Here is a 26,651-nt window from a genome sequence, read left to right as displayed (position 1 = left end):
TTTTTTTAAAAAAGATTTATTTATTTTATTTATCTCCCCTTCCCCCCATCCCAGTTGTCTGTTCTCTGTGTCTATCTGCTGCATGTTCTTCTTTGTCCGCTTCTATTGTTGTCAGCGGCACAGGAATGTCTTTTTGTTGCATCATCTTGTTGTGTCAGCTCTCCGTGTGGGCGGCGCCATTCCTGGGCAGGCTGCACTTTCTTTCGCGCTGGGCCGCTCTCCTTTCGGGGCACACGCCTTGCGCATGGGGCTCCCCTATGCGGGGGACACCCCTACATGGCACGGCACTCCTTGCGCGCATCAGCACTGCGCATGGGCCAGCTCTACACAGGTCAAGGAGGCCCGGGGTTTGAACCGCGGGGGGCGCCCTAACCACTGGGCCAAGTCCGCTTACCTCTTTCAATTTCTAAGAACCCATTTAAAGGTTAACAACAACTACCAGACTAAAATTGGTGAACATAATCTAGTATAAATTTAGTTTACATATTACCTGTTGTAGCGGTTTGGCATTGTTTATGAATTCCAAACGTAGTTATTGGATTAGGTTTATAAACTGGTCTGTTGGAGGTATTACTTTTAATTGATTAAATTATGATTAGGACTTTGACTGGGCCATGTCAGTAGTGTTGAGTCTCTGCCCCTTGGTGGGTGGGACTCACAAAGACATGGCAAAGGACAGAGTTGGGAGTTTTTGAGCTGGAGCCCTGGAAGTAAGCACACAGAGTATCTGAGCAGTGAGGCTGGAAAGAATTGAGCCCCGAGCCCCTTCCATTTCATCTGTCATAGAAGCGAACAGTGAGGGTGCTGGAAAGTACTGTGCTTTTAACAGACTGTAGGTACTTTTCTAAGTAATAAGCCCCGAAGACTATAACTAAAAATTCATATATACCATCTTCATGTGAAATACTATAGTTTATTACACAAAATTAGGAGCAAATGAAACTAATTTTATTTCCCAAGGTGTTAATTCCAGGTAGCAAAATCTTGACCAGTATAAATAAAATCTCTGGATATGGATGCAGTATACTTGCTGACTTCCTTATTAGAGTTTTGCTTCCAAACTACATTGCAGATTTTTAAAGAATCTACATTAACTCCTTCTTTTGTGTTTGAACTTACAAAATATTACAAAGGAATGTGTATTAGCCAGCCAAAGGGGTGCTGATGCAAAATACCAGAAATCTGCTGGCTTTTATAAAGGATATTTACTTAGGGTAGGAGTTTATAGATACCAGGCCAAAACACATAAATTACTTCCCTCACCAAAGTCTTTTGCCACGTGTTGGGGCAAGATGGCTGCGGACCTCCACGAGGGTTCAGGCTTCCTGGGTTCCTCTCTTCCTGGGGCTTGCCTCTTTCCAGGCTCAGTTGCTCTGTTATCACCACAAGGTCGGCTGTAGACTATGAGGCTCTCTAGCCTTTGCCTCTCCACAAGGCCAGCTGTAGACTTTCAGGCAAATGACTGTCTCTCTCTCTGGGGCTTCTGCCGTGTCTAAGGAGCCGTCTCTATTCCTGTGTTCTTCTCCTGTGTGTTCACCTCCCGGGCTCCAGCATCAGAACGCCAACAGCAAAAACAAAACCAAACAAAAAACTCCAGCTCTGTCCTTTGCCATGCCTTTAATGTGTGAGTCCCCACCCCTTGGTGCCCTACTGACGTGGCCCAATCAAAACCTTAATAATTTAATCATGCCCAGGTACAGACCAGATTACAAACATAATCCAATGTCTATTTTTGGAATTCATAACTATATCAAACTGCTATAGGATGAAAAAGCATGGTCTCATATTTTAACTTATCTAGAAGGGATCAAAAGTCACATGAGAATAATGGTTACTGAAACTGAGCAACATTTATTTTTAAAATAAGGGGGTAGGGGTGGGAATACAATAAAGGACCTTTCTAAGGAGAAAAGTTTTCTGCTCCCACACCTACCCATAAATGCCTCATTTGGAGAACAACTGCCAGGCGTCCTGTCTCTGCTGAATCACTAACAATGGACTGAAGACGCCCAGAGGCTTGGCGTCTTGGTAGAAACCATGCAGTGGGGATGATATTTTTTTTTTTAACACTTGGAATAAGGGAACCAGGAAGCGAACACTGATTCCTCGGCAGCGCTGGAGATGATCTCACCTCACCTTCCTCCAGTCCTGATGAGATTTCTGCTGAATGTGAGGCAGCAGGTAAGGGAGGCAATGACTTCCCCATCCAGGTTGGAGTTAGAACTTCGCTTCCTCTTGTGGTTTGGCAGTTCTGTTGATACTGAATCATGTCCAAGCACAAGCTGAAGACTGAGCCCTGACAGCTAAGGTCCTGCCTGGTGCCTGGCACTGGCATACTGAAGCCTGAGAGAGCCGACAGAGGCAGAGTGGCGCTGGCCATCGTTCCCACCAACTCCCCGCTGGACAGACCGCAGAGCTGGGATGGTAACTCAGGCCTCCCAGCTCCGGCTGCAGTGCTCTTTCCTCTACTCGATCTGTTTATTCTAGCTGCATTGGCAATATAAAAAAAATAAATGGGTTTGAAGCTGACAGCTATGTGTGATTCCAAGTAATTCTGATGTGTGCTCGAGTTTGGAGGAAGGCCAAGTCCATTGCAGGGCCTCTCCGCCTCTGAACGTCAGCTTTAACTGCTTTATGGAATAATTAATCTGCACCAAATCTATCATCCCCTGCAAGTGAGGATACTAGTGCCACAGGAAAGAGCTTTTTGAAGGATTCAATCATGCTACTCAAGTGGAACTGAAGACACTTTCCAATAATTAATGATATTTGGTGATATAAAATATTCACAATTAATTCTGGACACAGAAAACCCAGATAGACAAAGAGAAGATAAACATGAATTTCACAAACAACTACCCAAAGCAGTAACAAGATACAAATGCCCTCATACTTGCTGTTTTAAATATTTCAGTTCCTATTCATTCAAAGTTTCAAAGAGCATTCTATTATAGTTCTCTTTCAGTTCCTTGGAAAGAAGATGGTGCTGTAGCTTCATGGAACAATCATTTAAAACGGTAAAGATGACTTCATTGGTAACAGGTAAAACCCACCACAAATACTCTGGCAATCCCATATGTTGGCTACCATTTTAAAAATTAGGGAAAAAATGTTCTTTGGAGAACAAATTTTCTTTCTTGTGCTGCCATTTAAAAATCTTCCATCTACACATTCCTTACAAACTTATAAATTCAGTTATTAAGGTAGGTGAAGCCTCTTTGTGGCTACATTTTTGCTACTTCTTCCAAATACTGGTTAGATTCACTGCTGCTTTGCATCTTCACCAGGGAGCAATCAGAGTTTCAGAGGTGAAGCCAGATTTAAATGAAGTCTAATTTCTTCTTACCTTGAAACTTTAGCCAGAAAGGTAGAATACATTCTGTGTGTGGATGTAGATGAAGAATCATATAGCTAGACAGAGAGGACAAGAAAAAACAAACAAATGAAAAACACCAAACCCCAAACCCAATTGAAAAAGCTCCACTGTCAGAAGAGAATTGCTCTTCCATCCCACCCTCCAATCCCATCCTTGGCTGACTGGACTGATTTTTAGAGCATTTCTCTCGTCTGAGTCGGAACAGCATCTCTGAGTGAATTCAGAACCTTCTGATACGCGTCCAGGATCTCCTGAGCGGTGGGTCTTTCTGCAGGATTCTTGCTCTTACAAGCCTTATGAATATCAAACAAATGGAATCGGACCATATCACTCCCTTCGACGTGCCCCAGGAGGAAGCTGGAGACCTCAGGGATCTTCCAGATGTCAACCTTCTCGTCGTAGGAAGGCATGAGGTCGTCGTGAAAAGGCGTGTCCTCGCCGTAGGGCCACAGCTGCTCGGGGGCCACAAAGTCCCCGCGGAGCTCCCGCCGGCCGCACTTGACCAACGTCCCCGCGCTGCGGTTGGCCAGGGGTAAGGCATCCAGGTCGTTGGCCACAATGCTGAAGCTGCTGGTCAGCAGGTACTGGGACAGCGTCTTGGGCAGGTCGTTGGAGTCGCACATGACCCGCGTGCCCAGGGGGCTGCTGTGCAGGTAGTTGATGACGCCCACGTAGTCCATTGCCAGCTGCAACCTGCGCTGCCAGGTGTTCACATTTTGGTACTTGGAAAGGTTGAGTGTTTCTTCCAGGTTGCTCAAAGAGCCTAAGGGGTGGTATTCAGTAAGAATGGTGTTGTCCTCCTCGCAATAGCCAAGCAGCGTGACGACATAGCTACTCTGCAGAGATTTCAGCATCTGCAGCCCGTGGAGGAAGTCGTCCTTGACCTGCAGACTGGTGAGCCTGGAGAGGGCAACTTTGTGTTCCTTCCACTCGGACAGAAAGACCTGGAAATAAGCCACAGGAGAACATCAAACCTAAAACTTGGACCTAAATTAGTGAGCTGAGAAACAACTGGGCCAAGGTCTTTTAAGGGGAACTGAGGACTCAGAAATTCATGAGACACACACGTGGTTCCAGCTTTGCTCTTAGTCTAGTAACAGAGACTGGCTTGTGAACACACACTCGGCGTTCAGCGTGGCCAGGGCCACATTAGTGTGCAAAGGCTCAGGGCAGGAGGGGAAGGCGGGACTGGCTGGTCGTGGGAGAGGATGCTGGAGGGCATCCTTAAAGGAGGGTCAGGAATTGCAGGTGGGTGGGGAGCATACACCCAGGAGAGCGGGCAGGCCGTTTAAAGGCAAACAGACTTCCAGTACCAAGTGACCGCACTATAAAAAGGGTGGGGAGAGAAACGGGGGTAAGGGGGGCTGGAAAAGTGGGTGAACCCAGATCCCCAAATGCCTACATAAGTGAATCGAGCCCAGCCCATCACACAAAACGATATTGTTCATTAATTGTTAAAAGTAGCAGAGTAAACCTTAAGTGGGAATAATTCTAAATAAGGAAAGCATTGGCACGTGTCCCTGGGGTCCTTATACTACTTCAGCTGTAAAAACAGGATCTGAAAGAAATACTAGACCTGTTCATACTTGGACACAGCTAGCAGCTGCAGAAGAGCAGCTGTACATTATTGCCATGGGTATTTTATTTTTTTATTAGCTGGGAAACATTCGAGGGTAGCACGGTAATTAAGGAAAGGGCCTCTGAGCTTTTGCTCAGATCCCAAGAGGGAAGGCAGAGATTCCAGAAGAGAAAACCAGCTCGGAGCTGAGGAGGTCTCTGCCCCAGGCTGGTACAGCCCCCAGGGAGCTGTGTCTCTTGGGGTTTTTACTTCATTGTTAAAATAAAGGTTATGGTTTTGGAAAGCAATTTTCAGCATTATTTATCAAGAGCCTTTAACATCTAAATCTAAAATTGATCTAAGGCAATAAAATGAAATGGATAAAAAGCTCTAGGAATAAAAACACTGGCATTTTCTATAAAAGCATAAATAGAACTTATCTATGTAAAATGGGAGTAGGTAAGGTGACCAAAACACTCAATGGAATATTATGGGGTCATCAAAATTTATTTATAGAGATTATAACACATAAAAGTAATGTTACAAATGAAAAAGGGTACAGAATTATTTATACACTATTGTTCCAACTGTACAAAACAAAATTAAGTTATTTCAGAATCAAAAGAAATAAGCTAATGCTTCAGTTATGTTGTGGGGTCGATGCTGGTTGATTTCTTTTCTTTGTACATTTGGTATTTTCCAAATGTTCTGTAATGAACATATACTACGTTTACAATTAAAAACATTTTAAAAATATATTATATATAAAATAGAGATGGGGCCAGAGGACTTTGAAGATTTCAGGATCAAAGAAGGGAAGACTACTATGGGGAAAAACCCAGATCTACAGTTGATCCTTCACCATGGATCGTAATTTCTATTAAAAAGCCAATTTTGTTCTGGCTGCTACATTCACTAAGTTTCACGAACAACATTTTCTTCTTTTTGCATTGAACACATTCTCTCCGTAGATCTGCATCACCACTGAATTTGATATTTGATTAATGTAAAAGTCATAATTTTGGATAAGATTCATCACTTCCTTAAAATCTATCTCCTCACTGTCATTACAGCATAGCAGATGGCGTCGGCCCTCTATGCCCATTTTCTACACGTTCAACAACAAATGGTGCAGGAGGCACAACCACTGGCCTCATGACTCTCCTGAACCCTTGTCTCTGTTGGATTTATTTCTGTGCCTCCCGTAAATGAAAGATTATTAAATATTATTAGTCATATACAGTTATAAACTCACATTTGGGTTTGCTTTTATATAAATGTGATCAATAAAATTGACAAACCCTTAGCTAGACTGATGAAAAAAAGAGAGAAGATAAAAATACACAAAATAGGAAATGAGAGGGGGGGACATCACTACTGACCCACAGAAAATCAGTTGCTGTAATAAACCACATTAACAAAATGAAAAGGGGAAAAAAACCACATACTCATCTCCATTGACACAGAAAAGACATTTAACAAAATCCTGGATCCTTTTTTGATAAAAACACTTAGAAAGATAGGAATAGAAGGAAACATCCTCAACATAATAAAGGACATATATGAAAAACTCACAACTAACATCATACTAGATAGTGAATAACTAAGAGCTTTCCCCTCTAAGATCCGGAACAAGACAAAGATGCCCACTGTCACCGCTGTTACTTAACATAGTACCAAAGTGAAATGAAAGGGATTCAAATTGGAAAGGAAGAATTAAAACTTTCAGTGTTTGCAGATAACATTATCCTATTCTTAGTCCTGAAAAACCTACAACAAAGCTACTAGAGATAATGAACATGAACGAAATCAGCAAAGTAATGGGGTACAAGATCAACACACAAAAATCAATACTGTTTTTGTACAGTAGTAATAAGCAATCTGAGGAGGAAATCAAGGAAAAAATCCATTTACAAAATAGCAACTAAAAGAATCAAATATCTAGGCATAAGTTTAGCCAAGGATATAAAGGACTTGTACACAGAAAACTACAAAACACTGCTAAAAGAAATCAAACATGACCTAAATAAATGGAAAGGCATTCTGTGTTCATGGGCTGGAAGATTAAATATTGTTAAAATGTTGTGATGGTTCGAAGCTGAGTAGATCCCCCAAAATCATGTCCTTAGAGCTAATCCATTCCTGTGGCTGTGAACCCGTTGTGGCTGGAACCTTTTGATGAGATCACTGCAGAGGGTGTGGACCAGGTGGGTCTTACTCCTCTCACTGGAGTCCTCTATAAACCGATGAATACAGAGCGAAAGACAGAGAGGAAGCCCCTTAAGTTGAGACAGAGACAGCCATGAGAGCAAGAAACTGAAATCAATGGAACCCGGGAGAGAGAAAAGCAGAGGAAGACAGAAGCTGAAAACAATGAAACCCGGAAAAGAAGGGAGAGCCCATCAGGTTCCATCACGTGCCTTGCCAGGTGAGAGAGGAGTCCAGGATCACTGTCTCTGGGGAGAAAAGCAGCACCTGATGAAGCCCTGATTTGGACATTTTTACTGCCTCAGAGCTGCAAGCAATCCCCATTGTAAAAGCCAACGCGTATCTGGCATATTGCTTTTGGCAGCCTAACTGACTAAAAAGATGTCAATTCTATCCAAAATAATTTACAGATTCAATGCAATCCCAACCAAATTCCAACAAGCTATGCTGCAGAAATGGAAAAGTCAATTATCAAACTATTTGGAAGTATAAGGGGCTCCGAGTAGCCAAAAACATCTTGAAAAAGGAGAAAGAAGTTGGAGAACTCACACTTCCTGACTTTAGGGGGTATTATAAAGCCACTGTGGTCCACACAGCATGGAACAAGGATATTGACCAACAGAACTGAATTGAGAGTTCAGAAGTAGACACTTACATCCATGGCCAAGTGATTTTTGACAAGGCCGCCAAGTCCACTCAATTGGAAAAGAACAGTCTCTTTAATAAATGGTACTGGTTGAACTGGATAGACAAAAGAATGAAAGAGGATCCCTATCTTACACCAGATATAAAAATTAACTCAAAATGGATCAAAGACATAAATATAAGAGCCAGTACTACAGAACTCCTAGAAGAAAATGTAGGGAAGCATCTTTAGAATCTTGTGTTAGGTAATGGTTTTTTAGACTTTACACCTAAAACACAAGCAATGAAAGAAAAAATAGATAAATGGAACCTCCTCAAAATTAAAAACTTTTGGGCATCAAAAGACTTTGTAGAGGCAGCAGACTTGGCCCAGTTGTTAGGGTGTCCATCTACCACATGGGAGGTCGGCAGTTCAAACCCCGGGCCTCCTTGACCTGTGTGGAGCTGGCCCATGCGCAGTGCTGATGCGCACAAGGAGTGTCATGCCATGCAGGAGTGTCCCCCACATAGGGGAGCCCCGCTCGCAACGAGTGTGCCCTGTAAGGAGAGCCGCCCAGCGCGAAAGAAAAGTGCAGCCTGCCCAGGAATGGTGCCACACACACGGAGAGCTGACACAACAAGATGACGCAACAAAAAGAAACACAGATTCCTGTGCCGCTGACAACAACAGAAGCGAACAAAGAAGACGCAGCAAATAGACACAGAGAACAGACAACCGGGGTGGGGGGGAGGGGAGAGAAATAAATAAATAAGTAAATCTTAAAAAAAAAAAGACTTTGTAGAAAAGTGAAAAGACAAAGTACACAATAGGAGAAAATATTTGGAAACCACATATCTGATAAGAGTTTAATATTCAGAATATATAAAGAAATCTACAACTCAAGAATAAAAAGACAAACAATCCAATTAAAAAACTGCTAAAAGGAATTAAAGATGACTTTAAAAAAATAGAATGACATTCCACTTTCATGGATTGGAAGACTAAATAATCTTAAGGTGTCAATTCTACCCATAGTGCTTTACAGATTAAATACAATCTCTATCAAAATTCCAACAGTCTTCTTTGCAGAAATGGATAAGCCAATTATCAAATAGATATGGAAGCACAAGGGGCACTGAATAGCTAAAGCCATCTTAAGAAAAACCAAAAAGCTAGAACCACGGAGCCTTAAGAGGAAGAAGAAAGCCTGAATCCTTGCAGAGATCAGTAACCACCTTGTTTCAACAGGTGACAAAAGACTTGGGTAAGAAAAGTACCTCTTATGGTACCTTGAGTTAGGCTCTTTAGGGACTTGTAACTCTTAAGCTTGTATCCCAAATAAATACCCTTTATAAAAGAAAAAAAAAAAAAAAAAAAGAAGAAGAACCAGGAAGCAGATGTGGTTCAAGAGATTAAGCTCCGGCCTACCACTTGGGAGACCCCAGGTTTGGTTCCTGGTGTCTCCTGGAGAAGACAAGCAAAACAAGGAGCTGGTGAAATGGCAGGCATGGTGAGCTGATGCCACAAGATGATGCAACAAGGAGAGAGAAATAGGAAGGACAATGAGAGACACAACAAAGCAGGGAGCTGAGGTGGCTCAAGTGATTGAGTGCCTCTCTCTCACATGGGACATCTCAGATTCAGTTCCCAGTGCCTCCTAAAGAGAAGATGAGCAGACACAGAGAGTAGACAGTAAGCACAAAAAACGAGGAGGGGGGATAAATAAATAAATAAACTAAATCTTTTAAAAAAGAGAGAGAATCAAGTTGGAAGACTCACACTTCCTGATTTCAAACCTTATTACAAAGTCATAGTAATCAAAACAGTATGGTACTGGCACAAGGACAGACATATAGACCAATGGAAACAAACTGAGATTTCAGAAATAAACCCTCATATCTACGGTCAAGTAATTTTTGACAATGGTGCCAAGTTTACTCAATTGTGAAATAATAGTCTCTTCAATAAATGGTGCTGGGAAAAGTGGGTATCTATATGCAAAATAAAGGTAGACCCCTATCTCATACCATATTCAAAAATTTAAGTCACAATGGATCAAAGACCTAAATATAAGACCCAAAACTATAAAATTCTTAGAAGGAAACATAAGAAAGTGTCTTGAGATCTCTGTGTTAGGCAATGGTTACTTAGTTTATACTGAAAGTATGTACAACAATAGAATTAATAAATAAATGAGGCTTCATTAAAATTTAAAATTTTTGTGCATCAAAGGACTTCACTGTGAAAGTAAAAACACAACCTGCAGAATGGGAGAAAATATTTGGAAACCACATATCGGAGAAGGTTTTAAAATCTGGAATTATAAAGAAATCCTACAACTCAACCAGAAAAAGATGAACAGCCAAATTTTAAACATGGGCAAAAGACTTGAATAGGCATTTCTCCAAAGATATACATACAATTGGCCAAAAAGTACATTGCTCAACATCATCGGCCATTAGGGAAATGCAAATCAAAATCAAAATGAGATACCATTTCACACCCACTATAATGGCTATGATTTTAAAAAAAGGAAAGGAACAAGTATTGGAAAAGGTGTGAAGAAACAGGAACATTTGTTCATGGTTGGAGGGAATGTAAAATGGTGCAGCTGCTGTGGAAAACAGTTTGGTGGTTCCTCATAAAGTTATCATATGACCCAGCAATCCCACTTCTAGGCATATACCCAATAGAAATTAAGCAGGGCTGTATTAGTCAGTGAAAGGGGTGCAGATGCAAAATACCAGAAATCAGTCAGTTTTTATAAAGGGTATTTATTTGGGGTAGAAGCGTAAGTTACTTCCCTCACTAGTCTATTGCCACGTATTGGAGCAAGATGGCTGCCAACATCTGCCAGGGTTCAGGATTCCTGGGTTCCTCTCTTCCCAGGGCTTGCTTCTCTCCAGGCCCAGGTGCTGTGCTCACTCTGCAAGGCCAGCTATAGGCTATCAGGCAAAGGCTCTGTCTCTCATCCTAGGGCTTCTGCCCTGTGTAAGGAGCCATCTCTATTCCTCTGTGTTTTTCTCCTGTGTGCTCACTTCTGGGCTCCAGCTCAAAACTCCAGTATCAAAAACCCAACTCTGTCCTTTGCTGTGCATTTTACCTGTAGTCCCCACCACGGGGCAGGGACTCAACACCTTACTGACGTGATCGAATCACAGCCCTAATCATAATTTAATCACACCCAGGTATAGACCAGTTTAGGAACATAATCCAATATCTATTTTTGGAATTCATAACTGTATCAAACTGCTACAAGGGGCCAAACAGATTTTTCCACACCAGTGTTCCCAGCAGCATTATACACAATAGCCAAAAGATGGAAGCAACCCAAGTGCTCGTCAACAGATGAATGGATAAACCATGAGTGTTGTATACATACAGTGAAATATTATTCAGCCATAAAAATAAGTGAAGTGCTGGTACATGCAGATGAAACTTGAAAACATCATGTTGAGTGAAATGAGCCAGACACAAAGGGACAAATTTTGCATGATCTCACCAACATGAAATCATTAGAATAAGTAAATCCATAGAGTCAGGAACTAGCATATAGCTTACCAGGCAGGAGCTGGATTAGGGGATAGAGAGTTAATGCCTAATTGGTACAGAATTTCTGTTTGAGATGATGGAAAACTTTCGGTATCAGATAGTGGTGATGGTAGCACACCATTGTGAATGTAATTAACAGCACTGAATTATATATTTGAATGTGGTTAAAAGGGGAAATTTTAGAAATGTTACTGGAATAAAAAGTTTTTAAAAGCCACTGGACTGTACAACAAAAACAGTAAGCCCCAATGTAACTATAAAGTTAATAGCACCATTATAACAATATTATTCCATAAATTGTAAGAAAGGGACCATATTTATGCAAAGCGTGAATAATAGGGAAAACTGCATGTTTGAGGTGGGGTATATAGAACTCTGTATTTTCTGCATGATTTTTCTGTAAACCTACAACTTCTCTAATAATTAAAAAACAAAAAACAAAAAATATGCTAGGAATGATAAGACTTACATACAAATAAAATACTTGGCCAAAAGGAAGAGAAAATAGTATATGTACAATTTGTACCTTGTTTTCACTTCTCATCATAACATTTTTCATGTTGCTACATGGGGTTCCTAACTACACCTAGAATATTCCATCAAGCGATTGGACCCTAATTTAATTACCCATTTCCCTATAATCATTGCGTCTAGCTTTCTACTACTATAAATCACAAAGGAAATTACTCTTTTATGTAATTTGCTTTTCTCCTTCCTTTATTTTATCAGGATCAATTCCCAGTTGTGAGATAACTGGGCTAAATGGTAGAGATATTTTTATGGGTTTTAAACCACACCCCCCGGGAGTGGATGGGGCTCAAGGGGTTGAGCTCCTGCTTCCCACCCAGGCCCTCCTGGGTTCGGTTCCCAGTGCCTCCTAAAAAAAGCAAACAACAAGCAAACAAATAAAAAAGCCAGCTCAGGGGAGCCCATGTGGCTCAATGGTTGAGCACTGGCTTCCCACCTGCAAGGACCTGGGCTCAATCCCTGACCCCAGTTCCTCAAAAATGAATGAATGAACGAACGAATGAACGAGCGAACCTCCCCCCACGACGTTAATGCAGAGGTAAACCGGTCACTCACTCTCTTCACGGCGCCTTCCCCGACGCGCTTTAACTGCCTCACTTCTGCTCTCAGCTCCTCGCAGGTCAGCCACGGGGAGCAGTTTTTCATCTGTCCTATTCTGAAGTAACCAAAGGGACAGTGGCTGGGGACCACGGCGGCCCGTCGAGGGGAAATGAAAAAGCGATCGAGGCAGAGGTAGAGGAGTGCGTTCATGAGCGCCAGGGCCAGCAGCAGCACGACCGCCGGACGGACTTCTCGGTGGTGGGCAGCTTTTTTACCTCCCTGGGATGTTGCTTCCATTTTGCTATCTTCTGCAATTTCCTAAAATAGAAAATGAAACAAGAAGCAATAAGACTGCCCACTTTTATTTATTTTTTATATTATTCTCCCCGTTTATTATTCATTTATTTCTCCCTCCTCCCTCCATTGTCTGCTCTCTGTGTCCATTTGCTGTGTGTTCTTCTGGGTCTGCTTGCATTCTCATTAGGAGGCTCCAGGAACCGATCCTGGAACCTTCCAGAGTGGGAGAGAGGCGATCATTCTCTTGTGCCATCTCAGCTCCCTGATCTTCTGCATTTCTTATTTTTTCTCCTGTGTCTCTTTTTGTTGCATCATCACCTTGCTGCGCTAGCTCTCCGTGTAGGCCAGCACTCCCGCGTGGGGCAGTACTCCTGTGTGGGGCAGCACTCTACAAAGGCCAGCACTCTGCATGGGCCAGCTCGCCTTCACCAGGAGGCCCTGGGCATCGAACCCTGGACCTCCTATATGGTAAACAGGAGCCCAATGGCTTGAGCCACAACTGCTTCCCCCACCTTTATTTCTATTAAGGTGTGACGAGGTGATCACATCCGCTCATGCCCCTTTATCCTGAACGATTCTGTAAGCTTTAGCATCATCCTGAAGGTTAAATAAGGCAGTGACTATTAGACTTATACCAAATGATCTGGTTTCGCTGTTCCCATAATCACTTTTTATTACAAACTAAGATGCAGATTCACCTAGTTTAGATAAGACAGGAGATGTTCGTATCTGATTTTGTCTGTTGCACTGCAATTTCCACTGAGTAGGTACTCAATAAATATCCAATAAAATGGAAGTAATATGTGTATTTGTTAGTCCAGTGGGGCTGGGGTAGAGGATGGAAAAGGAGAGTAGTAGGAGGTTAGCTAGAGTAGTAGGTGGGGGGCTGCCACACTAAGGCCCTTGAACCTGGCTAAGGAGTTAGGATGCTCCTGGGATGGTACTCAAAGGTACTGAATGGAGCAGATGTAGCTTAGTGGTTGAGCATCTGCCTCACATGCATGAGGTTCTGGGTTCAATCCCCAGTACCTCCTTAAAAAAAAAAAGCTACTGAACATTTTTATCAAGCAAAGGCTACTCTTCAGCAGATGTGGAAAATGGATTTTGGGTGGAAGAGACAGGCTGGGAGAGGGATTAGGAGGCTCTGGCAATAATCTAGGATAAAAGCCAATCAACACGTGAGCCTGAATAGTGGTGAGTTTGGAGAGAAGATGATTTAGCAGTGACACTAGAAATAAATAACCATTACTAAGGCATGGATACATGCGGGCCAAGCTGAATGCACTCTGGCCCTACGGATGGAGCCAGGCCTTGCCACATTAGTTGGTGGATGGCGTGGGGGCTGGAGGGGGAGGGCTCAGGGAGGAGACAGCGGGTAGTTGTCACTGATGGTGCTTGGGCAGAGGCCATTCATGGACCAGAATGGAAGTGAGTCAGTATTCTGACAAGTGACGTGGCCACACTGGTGTGTGCCAGCTGAATACCAGCACCAGGACGTATGGAAGACATGAATATCAGAACTGACACTGTGCCCCCAGGTCCGGGACCACTGCACCACGAAGGGCTGAGTTACCTTCCAGGAGGGCCTTCCTTCTCCCAGCTCAGGTCTCCATCTGGACACCTGGGTCTGTCAATGCCCTAGATGACAGCATTCTGCGGCAAAGTACCAAAAAGGAGGTTTGTTAAATAGAAACTGCAACTTATGCAAACAGGCAAATCACGATAGCCCCAGCAGCTTGATGGGTCTCAGGGCCCTGTGTTTCCTCCCAGCCTCTCTTTGGTCCCACCTGTGCCTTCCATCTCCACTGCCATCTTCTGGCCACTCACTCATTCAACACTTATGAAGCAGCTGCAATGTGCCCAGCCCTGCAGTGGGAACTGGGGATACATTAGTGAATCAGGCACACTTGGTTCCTATCTTCTTTGAGCTTAGCAGGGAAGACAAACAATAAAGAGGTAAGCAAAGAAGCTTATCATTACATACTGTAATGAGGGTGCAGTGACAGAGACAGGTGTCCTGGTTTGTCTTCTGTGGACCCCAGAAAATTATATCCTGAAGCTAATGTATTTCTATGCATGGAGGACTATTACGTGTGGGGCTCTTTGATTGCATTAGATTCGGGTAAGGGACTTTGATTATATCACTTTTAAACAGCCTGCTTTAGGGTTTTTGATTGGACTATGTCAGTGATGTGTGACCCAGGTCGGGTCTTTGCCTTCTTGCCAAGGCCTTAAAAACTGAGAACTGGATGTAGAAATAGAGACACAGAGAAAGGAAGCTCTGCCATTTTGACTCTGCTGCATGAGAGGACTCCAGATTCACCTACAGCTGCAGAAAGACAGAAAAGCCCCAAGAAGCTTGAGGAAATGAGTCCCAGGGAGAGATGCCCACAGTTGAGCTCAATGAGAAAGTCGAGACCGGCAGACCCGCCATCTTGCTTCACCACGGGGCAGGACTCCAGGATCACCAGTAGCCAACAGTGATGAGAAGAATCTCTGATGGTGCCTTGATTTGGACAATTTTGCAGCCTCAAAACTGTAAGCTTTTACCCTAAAAAAAATTCCCATTATAAAAGCCAACCCATTTCCAGTATATTGTATTGGCGGCCTTTGGCAAACTAAGAGAACAGTAAAAGAAACTACCTAGATGAGGTTGTCTCAGAAGACCTGTCTACAGAAGTAACATTTATGCTGAGACTGGAAGGATGAGAAGGAACCAGTTGTGGGGAAAACATGAGAAGAAAACTTACATCCTACCTTCTCTTTAAGAATGTAAAACCCACCCTGCCATTCTTCAAGCTGGGCTAACAGCAAAATTAACAGGAAATAATATTTCTCCCAAGGACATGCTACAGCAACAAAGTGTCCTAACAACCCCCTTCTTTGAATGACAACTGCTTCTTTACTCACTGAGAAACTTTGTTCTCTATAGACTATCAGAGATTTTGTTGCTTTAAATTATATAAGAATGAAATGTCTCGCTCTTGCTTGGAGGATTTAAGTTACTTTCACAAGGAGAAGCAGCTCTGATTTCCAAACTGGGCACAGAACTTCAGATAAGGAGTTTCTGGAGATAGTATTGTACATCTATCTAAACTTTGTAGTTTTCAAGAAATCAGGACCCTGGTATCCACTCTGCAATCCAGACCAGATGCTGGCCTCTTTACAAGCAGGCTGCTTGGCTTTGGAGGGTATCAAAAAACTGTGCCTGAACTCTACCCTTCTCCAAAATTCTATAACAACTCTATCTCTGACTGAGGCACAGCAGGTTCTGTGGCTGTGTCATCCCCCTCACTGCAACAGTCAATAACCTGACAATACACCCAAAAGGTTCATTCCATATGGCCTTTGGCTGCCTGGGCTAGGACACCTGCTCTCTTCAAACTTATACCACTCCTCCCCGACTCTTGCTCTTAGCTGATGATCTCATTTCCTATGTTGCTGAAAAAATGGAAGAAATCAGAAGAGAAGTCCCACAAGCAAACAACATGCTTTCTGTACCCACGCTCCTGCCACTTTGTACAAACTGGACCTGCTCCCAGCCCAGGTAGCCCCTACACCGGGGCACTGGAGCCCTCTGTTCTCACCTACCCAGGGACGCTGCTCCAGCAGTCCTCTCCTCCTGACTCAAGAATGCTTCCTTCTGTATTGGATTGTTGCAAGAAGGCCATAATTTCTCCGATCGTTTAAAAAGTCCTCTCCTTGCCCCACTTTCCCCTCCAGCTCTCTCTTTCCTTTGCAGTGAAACTCTTTTAAAAGAGGATCTCTACTCACTAGCTCCGTGTCTTTCTCCCCTTCATCAAACTCACTCCTACAACCACCCACGCTGTCCGTATCAAGGTCACTGCAGGTGCCCTCCAGATCACTAAAAAGAGCTGTCAATTTGCAGGCTTGATCTCTCAGCCTTGGTTTTTTTACTTGGTTTCCTCTCTGGCAAGAAAAAGGCAAAGAACTCAATAAAATATACTGATGTTCATTCACAATAGTCACAAGGTAGAAGCAAACCAAGTGTCTGTCATCTGAAAAATGGATAAACAAAATGTGGTCTATACTTATAAGGGAATATTATTCAGTTATAAAAAGGAATGAAGTTGTAATACGTGGGACAACATGGATGAATCTTGGAGACATGATGTTGCATGAAATAACCTGGACACAAAAGGTCAGATATTGTGATTCCACTTATATGAAAGAGCTGGGAAATGCAAATTCACGGAGTCAGAAAAAAAGAGTACAAGTTACCAGGAGCAGGGGGTGGACAGCAATGGGAATGAATGCATAAAGACATGGGGTTTCTCTTTGAGAAGAAGGGAAAGTTCTAGTAATGGATGGTGGTGAGGTTAGTACAACCTTGGGAATGTGATTAATCCTACTAAATTGTATGCATGGGAGTGGCTGAGATGGGAAAGTTTATGTTGTATATATGTTTCCACAGTTAAAAAAAAAGAGAGATTAAAGAGACATGACAATTAAAGGCAATACAGGATCCTGGGCTGGATAGAATAATGGAGAAAATGCCCAAAATCACACTATGGGACGTAACTAATTTGGAATATAGACTATAAGCATTACATCAATGTTAAATTTCTTGAAATTGATAACTGTGCATAAGTTAATTATGGAAGTGAATATCCTTGTTCTTAGGAAAGAATTAAGTGCTCAAAGAACATAATTTATACAACCTACTTGTAAATGTTTGAAAAAAAAACTAGAAAAAAAACTAAAGAAAGAGAGAGAAAGAAAAGAAAGAAAAAGAAAGAAAGAAAGAAAGAAAGAAAGAAAGAAAGAAAGAAAGAAAGAAAGAAAGAAAGAAAGAAAGAAAGAAAGAAAGAAAGAAAGAAAGAAAGAAAGAAAGAAAGAGGAAAGAAAGAAAATGTGGCAAAATGTTAACACTGGTGGATCTGGTTATATGGGTGTGGGATTTATTGAAGTTCTCTGTACAAGTGTTGTATTATTTTTGCAATTGTCCTGTAAGTTTGAAATTAATTAAAAATAAAAAGCTGAAAAAACCCAACAACACTGAAAAATAGCCAAAGGATTTGAATAGACATTTCTCCAGAGAAAATATACAAATGGCCAATAAGCACATGAAAAGATGCTCAACTTCATTAGTCAACAATGAAATGCAAATCAAAACCAGAATGAGACAGCACTTCTACCTACTAAGATGGTATTAATTAAAGAATCAGATAACAACAAGCATTGATGAGGATGTGGAGAAACTGAAATCTCCAGTACTGCTGATGAGACTGTAAAATGGTACAGCCACTATGAAAAACACCCTGGCAGTGCCTCAAAAGGTTAAACACTGAGATACCCTATGACCCAGCAATTCTACTCCTCAGTATACCCTTGAGGACTGAAAATATATGTTCATACAAAAATGTGTCCATGAATGTTCAGAGTAGCAGTATTCATAAAAGTCAAATCATCGAAATAACCCAATTGTCCATCAACTGATGAACAGATAAACAAAATATAGTATAGTCATACAATGGAATTTTATTCAGCCACAAAAAGGGAAGGTAGTGAGTGGTGATAGTTGTACTATAGTGTGAATGTAATTGATGCCACTGAATTGCGGACTTAAAAGTACATAAATTGGAAAATTTTATGCTCTATATATTTTAAAAAATGCTTTTTAAAAAAAGAATGAAGTACTGATACATGCTGTAACATGATAAAGCTTGAAAGCATAATGCTAAGTGATAAAAAGCCAGACACAAAAGACCACATGTTGCATGACTACGTTTATATGAAATGTCCACAATAGGCAAATCCACACAAAAAGAAAGTGAAGGGATTCGCAGTTGTCAGGGGCTGAGGGAAGGGGCAGGTGGGGAGTGACTGCTAACGGGTACAGGGTTTCTTTTTGGGGTCATGTTTTGGAGTTAGACAGAGGTGATGGCTGCATAGCTTCATGAATATACTAAAAACCAATGACTTGGACACTTTATAAAAGCAGAGACACACAGAAAATGGGGGCAGAGACAGAGAAACCCCGAAAGGCTGAGAGAGAGCTCTGGGAGGCCGGAGGCTGGAATTAACGGAGCAGAGGCTCAGAAAGAGGTCCCTGAGAGGCTCAAAGAGAGAAGGCTGGGAGGAGAGGGGAGGATGAGCCATAAGCCTGAGCACCCACAGCTGAGCTCAAGGAGAAAGTGAGCCTGGAGGGCAGCCTGGAGTAGAGACCCCGACCGGAGAGCTGCCACTGGGTCTTGTCACGTGGCAGGAGTCCAGGATCGCCTACAGTCGACCTTCGGTGAGAGAGTCTCCTGATGATACCTTGATTTGGATACTTTCATGGCCACAGAATTACACGTTTTTGTTTGTTTGTTTTTAGGAAGTACCGGAGATTGAACCCAGGACCTCATACATGGGAAGCAGGTGCTCAAACTACTGAGCTACACCTGCTCTTCCTGAACTGTAAGATTTTAACCTAATAAATTCCATTTCTGGCATATTGCTCCCAGCAGCTCTTAGTGAGCTCCGACAGCAACTCTTCCCTCTGGTTCCCCAGGCCCGCGAGACTGTGGTGAAGGACAAGAGAATTGCACAGGTTCCTCTGATCAATTTAGAAATAACTGACTCTTCTACCATTTGGTGTGGTTTTTCTCCACTAATAAAGAAAACGCTGTGGTCCTTATTTCTGAAGACATTAATAGGTGCTCAGTGAACCCTAGTTCAACTGAATTACTTCAGCTTCACCACCTGATTTCTGTCAGCTTCACTCACATCCTCTCTTTTCTTGAAATGATGATCATCTACTCATACCACCAGCCTGGTCTTTCCAGATGTACCCATCAACAACCAGGGCGGATGCTTGCACACCTCTCTCCTGAAGATTCCAGGCCTGTATCCTTCTCTCTTGCCCATCCCCTACTGTCATATTTAGGAACTTGGGCTGCAAGTTCCATGGCCCTCCAAGCTTCTTTTACAAGGGCCCAATTTTTGGAAGGTTTAAAGGTTCTTTAAAAAGTGGATTAAGGGAAACGGACTTTGGCCCAGTGGTTAGGGCGTCCGTCTACCATATGGGAGGTCTGCGGTTCAAACCCCGGGCCTCCTTGACCCGTGTGGAGCTGGCCATGCGCAGCGCTGATGCGCGCAAGGAGTGCCGTGCCACGCAAGGGTGTCCCCCGCGTGGGGGAGCCCCACGCGCAAGGAGTGCGCCCGTGAGGAAAGCCGCCCAGCGTGAAAAGAAAGAGCAGCCTGCCCAGGAATGGCGCCGCCCACACTTCCCGTGCCGCTGACGACAACAGAAGCGGACAAAGAAACAAGAAGCAGCAAATAGACACCAAGAACAGACAACCAGGGGAGGGGGGGAATTAAATAAATAAATAAAATCTTAAAAAAAAAAAAAAAAGTGGATTAAATGACTGCCATCCTTATACTACTATAAAGTGACCAAATGACCAACTTGGACCTAAGGTCAAAAGTCAGCAAACTTTTTCTTTAAAGGCCTGGCTAGTAAATATTGAGGGCTTTGCAAGCCAAGAGCCAAAAGTGAGTTAAAAATGCTTCACTGTGAATGGCAGTGTATGCCGAGCAGCAGAGCAAAGCAACGAGGGTAGCAAATACTATCTGTCCTGGATTTTCAATTTGGCCATTGCAGTGCAAAAGCAACCCAGACAATACGTAAACAAAGGAATGTTCCAATAAAACTTTATTAATAGGCACTGAAATTTGAATTTCAGATAATTTTCATGTGTTACTGAATATACTTTTTTTAAAAAACATTGAAAAATATAAGCAGCATTCTTAGCTCACAGGCCAAGCAAAAGCAGGCCACAGGCCATGGTACTGGCCCGAGGGCCAGTCTGCCAAACCCTGCCTCAGATGAAGACATTCCTCTGAGTTTTGCCACACGCCATCTTCTCCTTCTACATGATCCGTCTGTATGACTCATCCAGGCACCTGGCTTCAATTACCATGTGGCAATGTGAAATTATTTTATGCATCCCAAAAAGAGAAATGTTATGTTTTTTTTTTTAAAGATTTATTTATTTCTCTCCCCACCACCCCGCCCCAAATTGTCTGCTCTCTCTGTCCATTTGCTGTTCTTTTTCTATTTTATTTTTTATTTGTTGAGTAACTTTAATTGTATGTTCTTCTGTGTCCACTTCTATTCTTATCAGTGGCACCGGGACTCTGTTTCTTTTTGTTTCGTCATCTTGCTGTGTCAGCTCTCCCTGTGTGTGCGGAGCCATTGTTGGGCAGGCTGCACTTTCTTCCGCGCTGGGCGGCTCTCCTTACGGGACGCACTCCTTGTGCCTGGGGCTCCCCTACGCGGGGGACACCCCTGCGTGGCAGGGCACTCCTTGTGCTCATCAGCACTGTGCATGGGCCAGCTCCACGTGGGTCAAGGAGGCCCGGGATTTGAACCACGGACCTCCCATGTGGTAGGCAGACGCCCTAACGACTGGGCCAAGTCTGCTTCCCAAAATGTTATGTTTTAAACTAATCCATTCCTGTGGGTTTGAGTCCCCTTTGGCTGGCTTACATCAACAGGTGTGATTCAAGTTGAGTCTCCGCCCTCTTGCTGGTCTGATATAAAGGGAGACACAGAGACTCGGGCAGAGGAAAAAGGGAGCCGGCATATTTGATTCTGCAATGGAGAGAGAGGCCTGCTTAACCACGAAGCCCCAGGTGGCTGGGCCCACAGAGAGCGCGAGAGACCGGTCCTGCTATATGCTGCTAGTACCCAGGTGATCTTGGGAAGAGAGCGGAACAGCCGAGACTGATACAGGAGGCCAGGAAAGAGACAAGTCCAAGCCTGGTTGCTTACAGCTGAGCTTCGAGACAGGAGATTCTAGAGGGAAGGCAGAGACCGCCGCAGAGATCCGCGGCCACCCTGCTTCACCACGAGGCAACAACGCCAGGGTCAACAGTAGCGGACTCTGGTGAGAAAGCATCTCTCATGGTGCCTTGAGTTGGACTTACAAAGGCCTTGGAACTGTAAGCTTTTACCCCGAATAAATACCCTTTATAAAAGTCAACACATTTCTGGTACTTCCCATTGGCATCGTCTGGCAAACTAAAACAGACCAGCTAAACGCCGATGATTTCCAAGCCTACAGCGCAGCCCAGCTCTTTCTCCTAGGCCGTACTCAGCCAGCAATTCTTTTAGGAAGTCCATACAGAACTCGGTATCTCCCTTCTGTCCCTAGGGTTCCCTCTTGTGATGGGCACACGACTCACATGTTCACTCAAGTGACAAACTCCTCCATTCTCTGACCAACCAACCTATCACCAGGCACTGTCAATTCTGTCACCCAAAGAGCTCTCAAATCCCTTCCGTTCTCGCCCTGCTGGCTGCTGCCATCCTTGTCGAGGCCACCAGCGTCTCTCACCTGGGCTTCTGCAGCAGTGTCCCAAGTGGTCTGCCACTTAGTTTCTTTTCCAGTCCATTCTTCACATGGCAAACAGAATCTTGATTCTTTCATGAACTATTTTAAAGAAAGAGGAAAACAGAGCATCATATCATGAATACACATCTGGCTTTGCCAACTAACATTGTACCCTCATTGTTTCAGATCTTTTTGGAAAGATATAAAATATTACCTATACAATTGAGGCCCCTTTGGGCCTCTCTCAATCCCATTCTAGTCCCTCCCAAGAAGTAATCACTGTCCTCGCGTTGTGGGAGGGCAACGTTCTCAAACAGCAGTCCCTGGCCCAGCAACATCAAGCACCACCTGCAACTGAAGAGAAGCACAAATTCTTGAGTCCAACCCTAGACCTACTGAGGCCAGGGGTACGGGACAGCCCTTGAGGCGATTTGGATGCACACTAACATTTGAGAACCACTGAGGTAGAATATTCCCATCTGTATTAGCCAGCCAAAGGGGTGCTGATGCAAAATACCAGAAATCTGTTGGCTTCTCTAAAGGGTATTTATCTGGGGTAGGAGTTTACAGATACCAGGCCATAAGGCATAAGTTACTTCCCTCACCAAAGTCTATTTCCATGTGTTGGATCAAGATGGCTGCCGACATCTGCCAGGGTTCAGACTTCCTGGGTTCCTCTCTTCCTGTTGCTGCCTCCCTTCACCCCTCCTCCTAGCCTTTGTTATCTCCCTTTTCCAGCCGTTGCTATCCTTCCCGCCAGTCCCGTCCACTTAGCCAACTCATAATCTGCCCCCTTTCTTAATCACCGCCTACTTCATAGCTGCCTGCACAGTTCCGCCTATCCACTACCGCCCCGTAGTTTACCCGCCCCAATTCCTACCCCTCCCTTGACCCGACCTTATATAATCAAGTGTATTTCCGCAATAAATTAGACTAGCTCATTCTCACAGGCTGTCTCCGTGGTTTTTACCGTGCGTCCCCCACGCCTGGAGAACCTAGGCCTACGCGTTGGCCTAGGGGCTCACCGCCGAGCCGTGGAAGCCCGCCCGGTCCTCGTAGGTTGCTAACTTAGAGTAGCAGCCCACAGCAGGGGTTGCTAATTTAGAATAGCAACACTCAGCATCTTCCCAGGTCTTACTTCTCTCTGGGCTCAGCTCCTCTGTTTTCTCCACAAGGTCAGTGGTAGAGTAGGAGGCTCTCTAGGCTTTGCCTCTCTCCACAAGGTCAAGTGTAGACTATCAGGCAATCACCTCTGTCTGTCTCCCCGGGGTTTCTGCCCTGAGGAGCTGTCTCTATTCCTCTGTGCTCTTCTCCTGGCTCAGGTCCTCTCTTCCCAGGGCTGGCTTCTCTTTCCTCTGTGTGCTTACTTTCCAGGGCTCCAGCTCAAGACTCCAGCATATAACTCCAAATCAAAACTCCACATCAAAAAATCCTTAACTCTCCTCTTTTGCCATGTCTTTTATCTGTGAGTTCCCACCCACCAGGGGTGGGGACTCAACACCTACTGATGTGGCCCAACCATAATTTAATCACGCCCAGGTACAGACCAGTTTACAAACATAATCCAGTATCTATTTTTGGAAGACATATCAAACTGCTACACCATCCATGTTTTTAATTTTAACCACTTGATTATGTGCCCATAAATAATACATAATGTATGTTTTCAAACTTTCTACAAGAGGTACTGTATATATTATACACAGTATAAATATATATTGTGCATAACCCTTTACAACTTGTTTTTAAAATTTTTTTTAAAGATTTATTTTTTCTCTCCCCTTTTCCTCCCCCTCCCCAGCTGTCTGCTTTCTGTGTCCATTCGCTGTGTGTTCTTCTGTGTCTGCGTGTATTCTTGTCAGCGGCACCTGGAATCTGTGTCTCGTTTTGTTGCATCATCTCGCTGCGTCTGCTCTCCATGTGTGCAGCGCCACTCCTGGGCAGGCTCCGCTTTTTTCACGCTGGGCAGCTCTCCTTAAGGGGGGCATTCCTTGTGCGTGGGGCTCCCCTACGTGGGGGACACCCCTGCGTGGCAGAGCACTCCTTGCGTGCATCAGCACTGCGTGTGGGCCAGCTCATCACATGGGTCAGGAGGCCCTGGGTTTGAACCCTGGACCTCCCATGCGGTAGGTGGACGCCCTATCCATTGGGCCAAATCCGCTTCCTGCTTTTATTTTTTTGAAGGTACCTGGGGTTGGAGATTGAACCCGGGACCTTGCATGTGGGAAGCTGGTGTGGCTCAGTGGTTGACACACCGGCTTCCTCGAGTTGATTTCAACACCTGTTTTTGCTTATTGTTTGTTTCTTTTTTCCTTTTCAGGAGGCACAGGACCCGAACCTGGGACCTCCCATGTGGGAGGCGGGCACTCAACTGCCTGAGCCACATCCACTCCCCCAACTTGCTTTTTATCCGTATCGCTACAAGAAACTCTAGTTCACTTACTTTTCAATTGTTTGACCATGTCGCTACCTGTGAAAACAGGTTTTACACACATCTTGTGCACACGTGGAAGCGCTGCTTTCTGGTGTGCACACCTGATCTTTCTAGAGCATAAGGTGATGAGCCCTTGCTTCAAAACATTCTACAGCTCTCCACTGCCCTCAGGACGCAGTCCCAACTCTGACCAGGCCCCTCGAGATCTGGTCTCTGGTCCTGTCCGCCCCCCAGCCCCCTGCACACCACACCCCAGCACCCGAGAGTCCCTCGGTCCTCCAAAGCCTCCTTTTTGGGAGGCCCAGGCGCTGTCGTGCGTGTTCCTTATTCCCCGGCGCCGTGAGCTCCAGGACAGACTGCCTGTTTTATCCAGCCCTGCATCCCCGGTGCCTGGCACTGAGCAGGTACTGGGAAACGGAAACGCTCCCACCGCCTGGTCCCTCCACCTCCTGCGCTGCTCTCTCCTCCTCTCCTTCCCACTGACTCTGCTCTTCACCTCTTCGTGGTACCTGCCCTAGGATGGTGGTTACCCACCACCTCCTCCTACGGTCAGACCTCGCCGCCCCAAACCTCGCGCCCTCTCACCGGGACAGCCACCTCCACCCTCAAACCTCCTTCCACTGCCCCCCCAAATCGTACTAGCTTCGAGCTCTTGAAGGGCTGGCCTCGGCTGCACGGCACCTGAAGCTTCCACCGTTGGTGTGTGAGAGAGACTCTAAGAACACACAATGATGAACCAAATGGCTAAGTCCCCTCCCGGGGCTTTGGAGGGCATTTACGTGGGTCGCTGGGTAGAAGCAACTCAGGCACTGTTTAAACACAAAAGATCTCTGTCATGGATAGGAAAAAGTGGGTAACGGGGGGGAAATTTGGGAACCACACTGCTCGACACTCACGGCTTAGCTTTTTGTTTTTTAAAGCAATAATAAAACTAACTTTTACCAAAGGTAGAATATTTTCTACCACTAGAGAAGAAACAGATTAGTATCACCAAATTGCCAACCCGGTACAAGGACTGCACTGTTGTCACTGCAGCACAGAGCACATTGAAACAATGGTTTTAGATAGTCCAGAACGCTTCCTCGGCCTTGGGGCTCTCTAGGAAAGGCTGGAGAGGACACGACGACGAAATGAAAGGGCCTCGTTCTGCCTCCGCTCGCGGAGCAGCGAGGGGTCGCCGAGAGCAGGGCGCTGCCCCCGGGGACCGCTAACGAGGCAGCGCCGGGGGCGGGCGCGCATGCGCCGTCGTCCTGCCGTTTAAAGGTCCGGCTCGGCGCGAGGACGGGCTGGGCGGGCGGGCGGGACGGGCGTCCTCCCGGGCCCGCGCGGCCTCCGGGGCGCAGCCGGGCGCGCCGCAGAGCCCGCGGGCCCCGCAGGCCCAGGGCCCGGGGCTGGCGTCGGGGACCCGCGAGCGCCCTCCGCGCCCCTGCGGCCGCGCGGCCCGGTGCGGGGGTGGCGGGAGGCCCGGGCCGCCGCTCGCCGCCGCGCTTACCTGCCGCCCGGCTCCCGCGCGCGGCCTTCCCAGCGGCCGCGGCCGGAAACGAGGCGGCGGGGCGAGCGCGCCACACTGCCCCCTGGCGGCCGCCGCGCGCCTGGCGGCCGGGCCTGGAAATGCCCCGCCGGGGTCCGCGCGCGTGCGCGGCCTAGCCCGAGCGCGGGGACCCGCTTTCCTGTTCTGGCTGCTGCCTCCTGAGGGTGCGAGGACCTCTGTGTGTTGAACTATTGTGTTAGGCCGCACGCCGGCCGGGCGCTGTGGAGAGCTGCCGTAAGAGCAAGACGCTGAAAAGAGCTCCTACGCAGGGCAGAGCAGTGGTTTCCAGGGATGCCCCAGCCGGCGGCCTCAGCGTCTCCAGGGACTTTGTTAGAAATGTAGGTTCCCGGGGCCGTACTAGGCCTGCAGAAACTTGGGGGGTTGGGGATAGGGGATGGGGAGAGGTTGCAACCATCTGTCCCTAAGCCAGGCTACCCGGTGATGATGCTACTTAAGTGTGAGAAGCAGTTGTAAAGGAAACAGGTCCTTATCCAATAAGGCAGTAAAGCCGAGCTTTTATTCAAGGACTGGCAGGCAAGCACTTGAGCAAGCTGCACAGGAGGCGTAGGATTTGGAGAAAGGGGAGGGAGGAAGCTGAGGGAAGGGTCAAAGGTCTCAGGTTTCAACACTTGATAGCGGATTTTAGTGTTTGTGCCTG

The 26,651-nt window shown here is 45.3% G+C and overlaps 1 protein-coding gene across 7 annotated transcripts; it reads right to left on the bottom strand.

Annotated features, from left to right (window-relative positions):
* Nucleotides 1-26,037, bottom strand: POMK (protein O-mannose kinase). 7 transcript variants are annotated; one of them, XM_071212684.1, is made up of 7 exons: nt 25,955-26,004; nt 25,102-25,271; nt 22,243-22,382; nt 22,032-22,127; nt 14,258-14,337; nt 12,403-12,705; nt 1-4,320 (listed from the first exon to the last, which is right to left on the bottom strand). In XM_071212684.1, the coding sequence occupies exons 6-7, from the start codon at nt 12,682-12,684 to the stop codon at nt 3,550-3,552; spliced, it is 1,053 nt and encodes a 350-aa protein (XP_071068785.1). In that variant the 5' UTR covers nt 12,685-12,705; nt 14,258-14,337; nt 22,032-22,127; nt 22,243-22,382; nt 25,102-25,271; nt 25,955-26,004; the 3' UTR covers nt 1-3,549. The 7 variants fall into 7 exon arrangements, with proteins under 7 accessions (XP_071068785.1, XP_071068786.1, XP_071068784.1 ...); XM_071212685.1 differs by lacking the exon at nt 25,955-26,004 and adding an exon at nt 25,466-25,641; XM_071212683.1 differs by lacking the exon at nt 25,102-25,271 and having other exon boundaries at nt 25,955-26,037.
* Nucleotides 26,038-26,651: the final 614 nt, after the last annotated feature.

Source organism: Dasypus novemcinctus, chromosome 29, assembly GCF_030445035.2.
Source record: "Dasypus novemcinctus isolate mDasNov1 chromosome 29, mDasNov1.1.hap2, whole genome shotgun sequence".
NCBI lineage: Eukaryota > Metazoa > Chordata > Mammalia > Cingulata > Dasypodidae > Dasypus > Dasypus novemcinctus.
Note: the sequence above shows the minus strand (reverse complement) of the source record. Positions and strands in the feature narration are given on the sequence as shown.

What these genes read in the sequence shown, in the direction of transcription:
- POMK (XM_004478289.2), bottom strand. Translation starts at nt 22,124, where the DNA reads ATGAAAGAATCAAGATTCTGTTTGCCATGTGAAGAATGGACTGGAAAA. An exon ending in ACACTGCTGCAGAAGCCCAG is followed by an intron (nt 12,706 to 22,031) that starts GTGAGAGACGCT and finishes TTTCTATTTTAG; the next exon opens with GAAATTGCAGAAGATAGCAA. An exon ending in GGGAAGGCGCCGTGAAGAGA is followed by an intron (nt 4,321 to 12,402) that starts GTGAGTGACCGG and finishes GCTTATTTCCAG; the next exon opens with GTCTTTCTGTCCGAGTGGAA.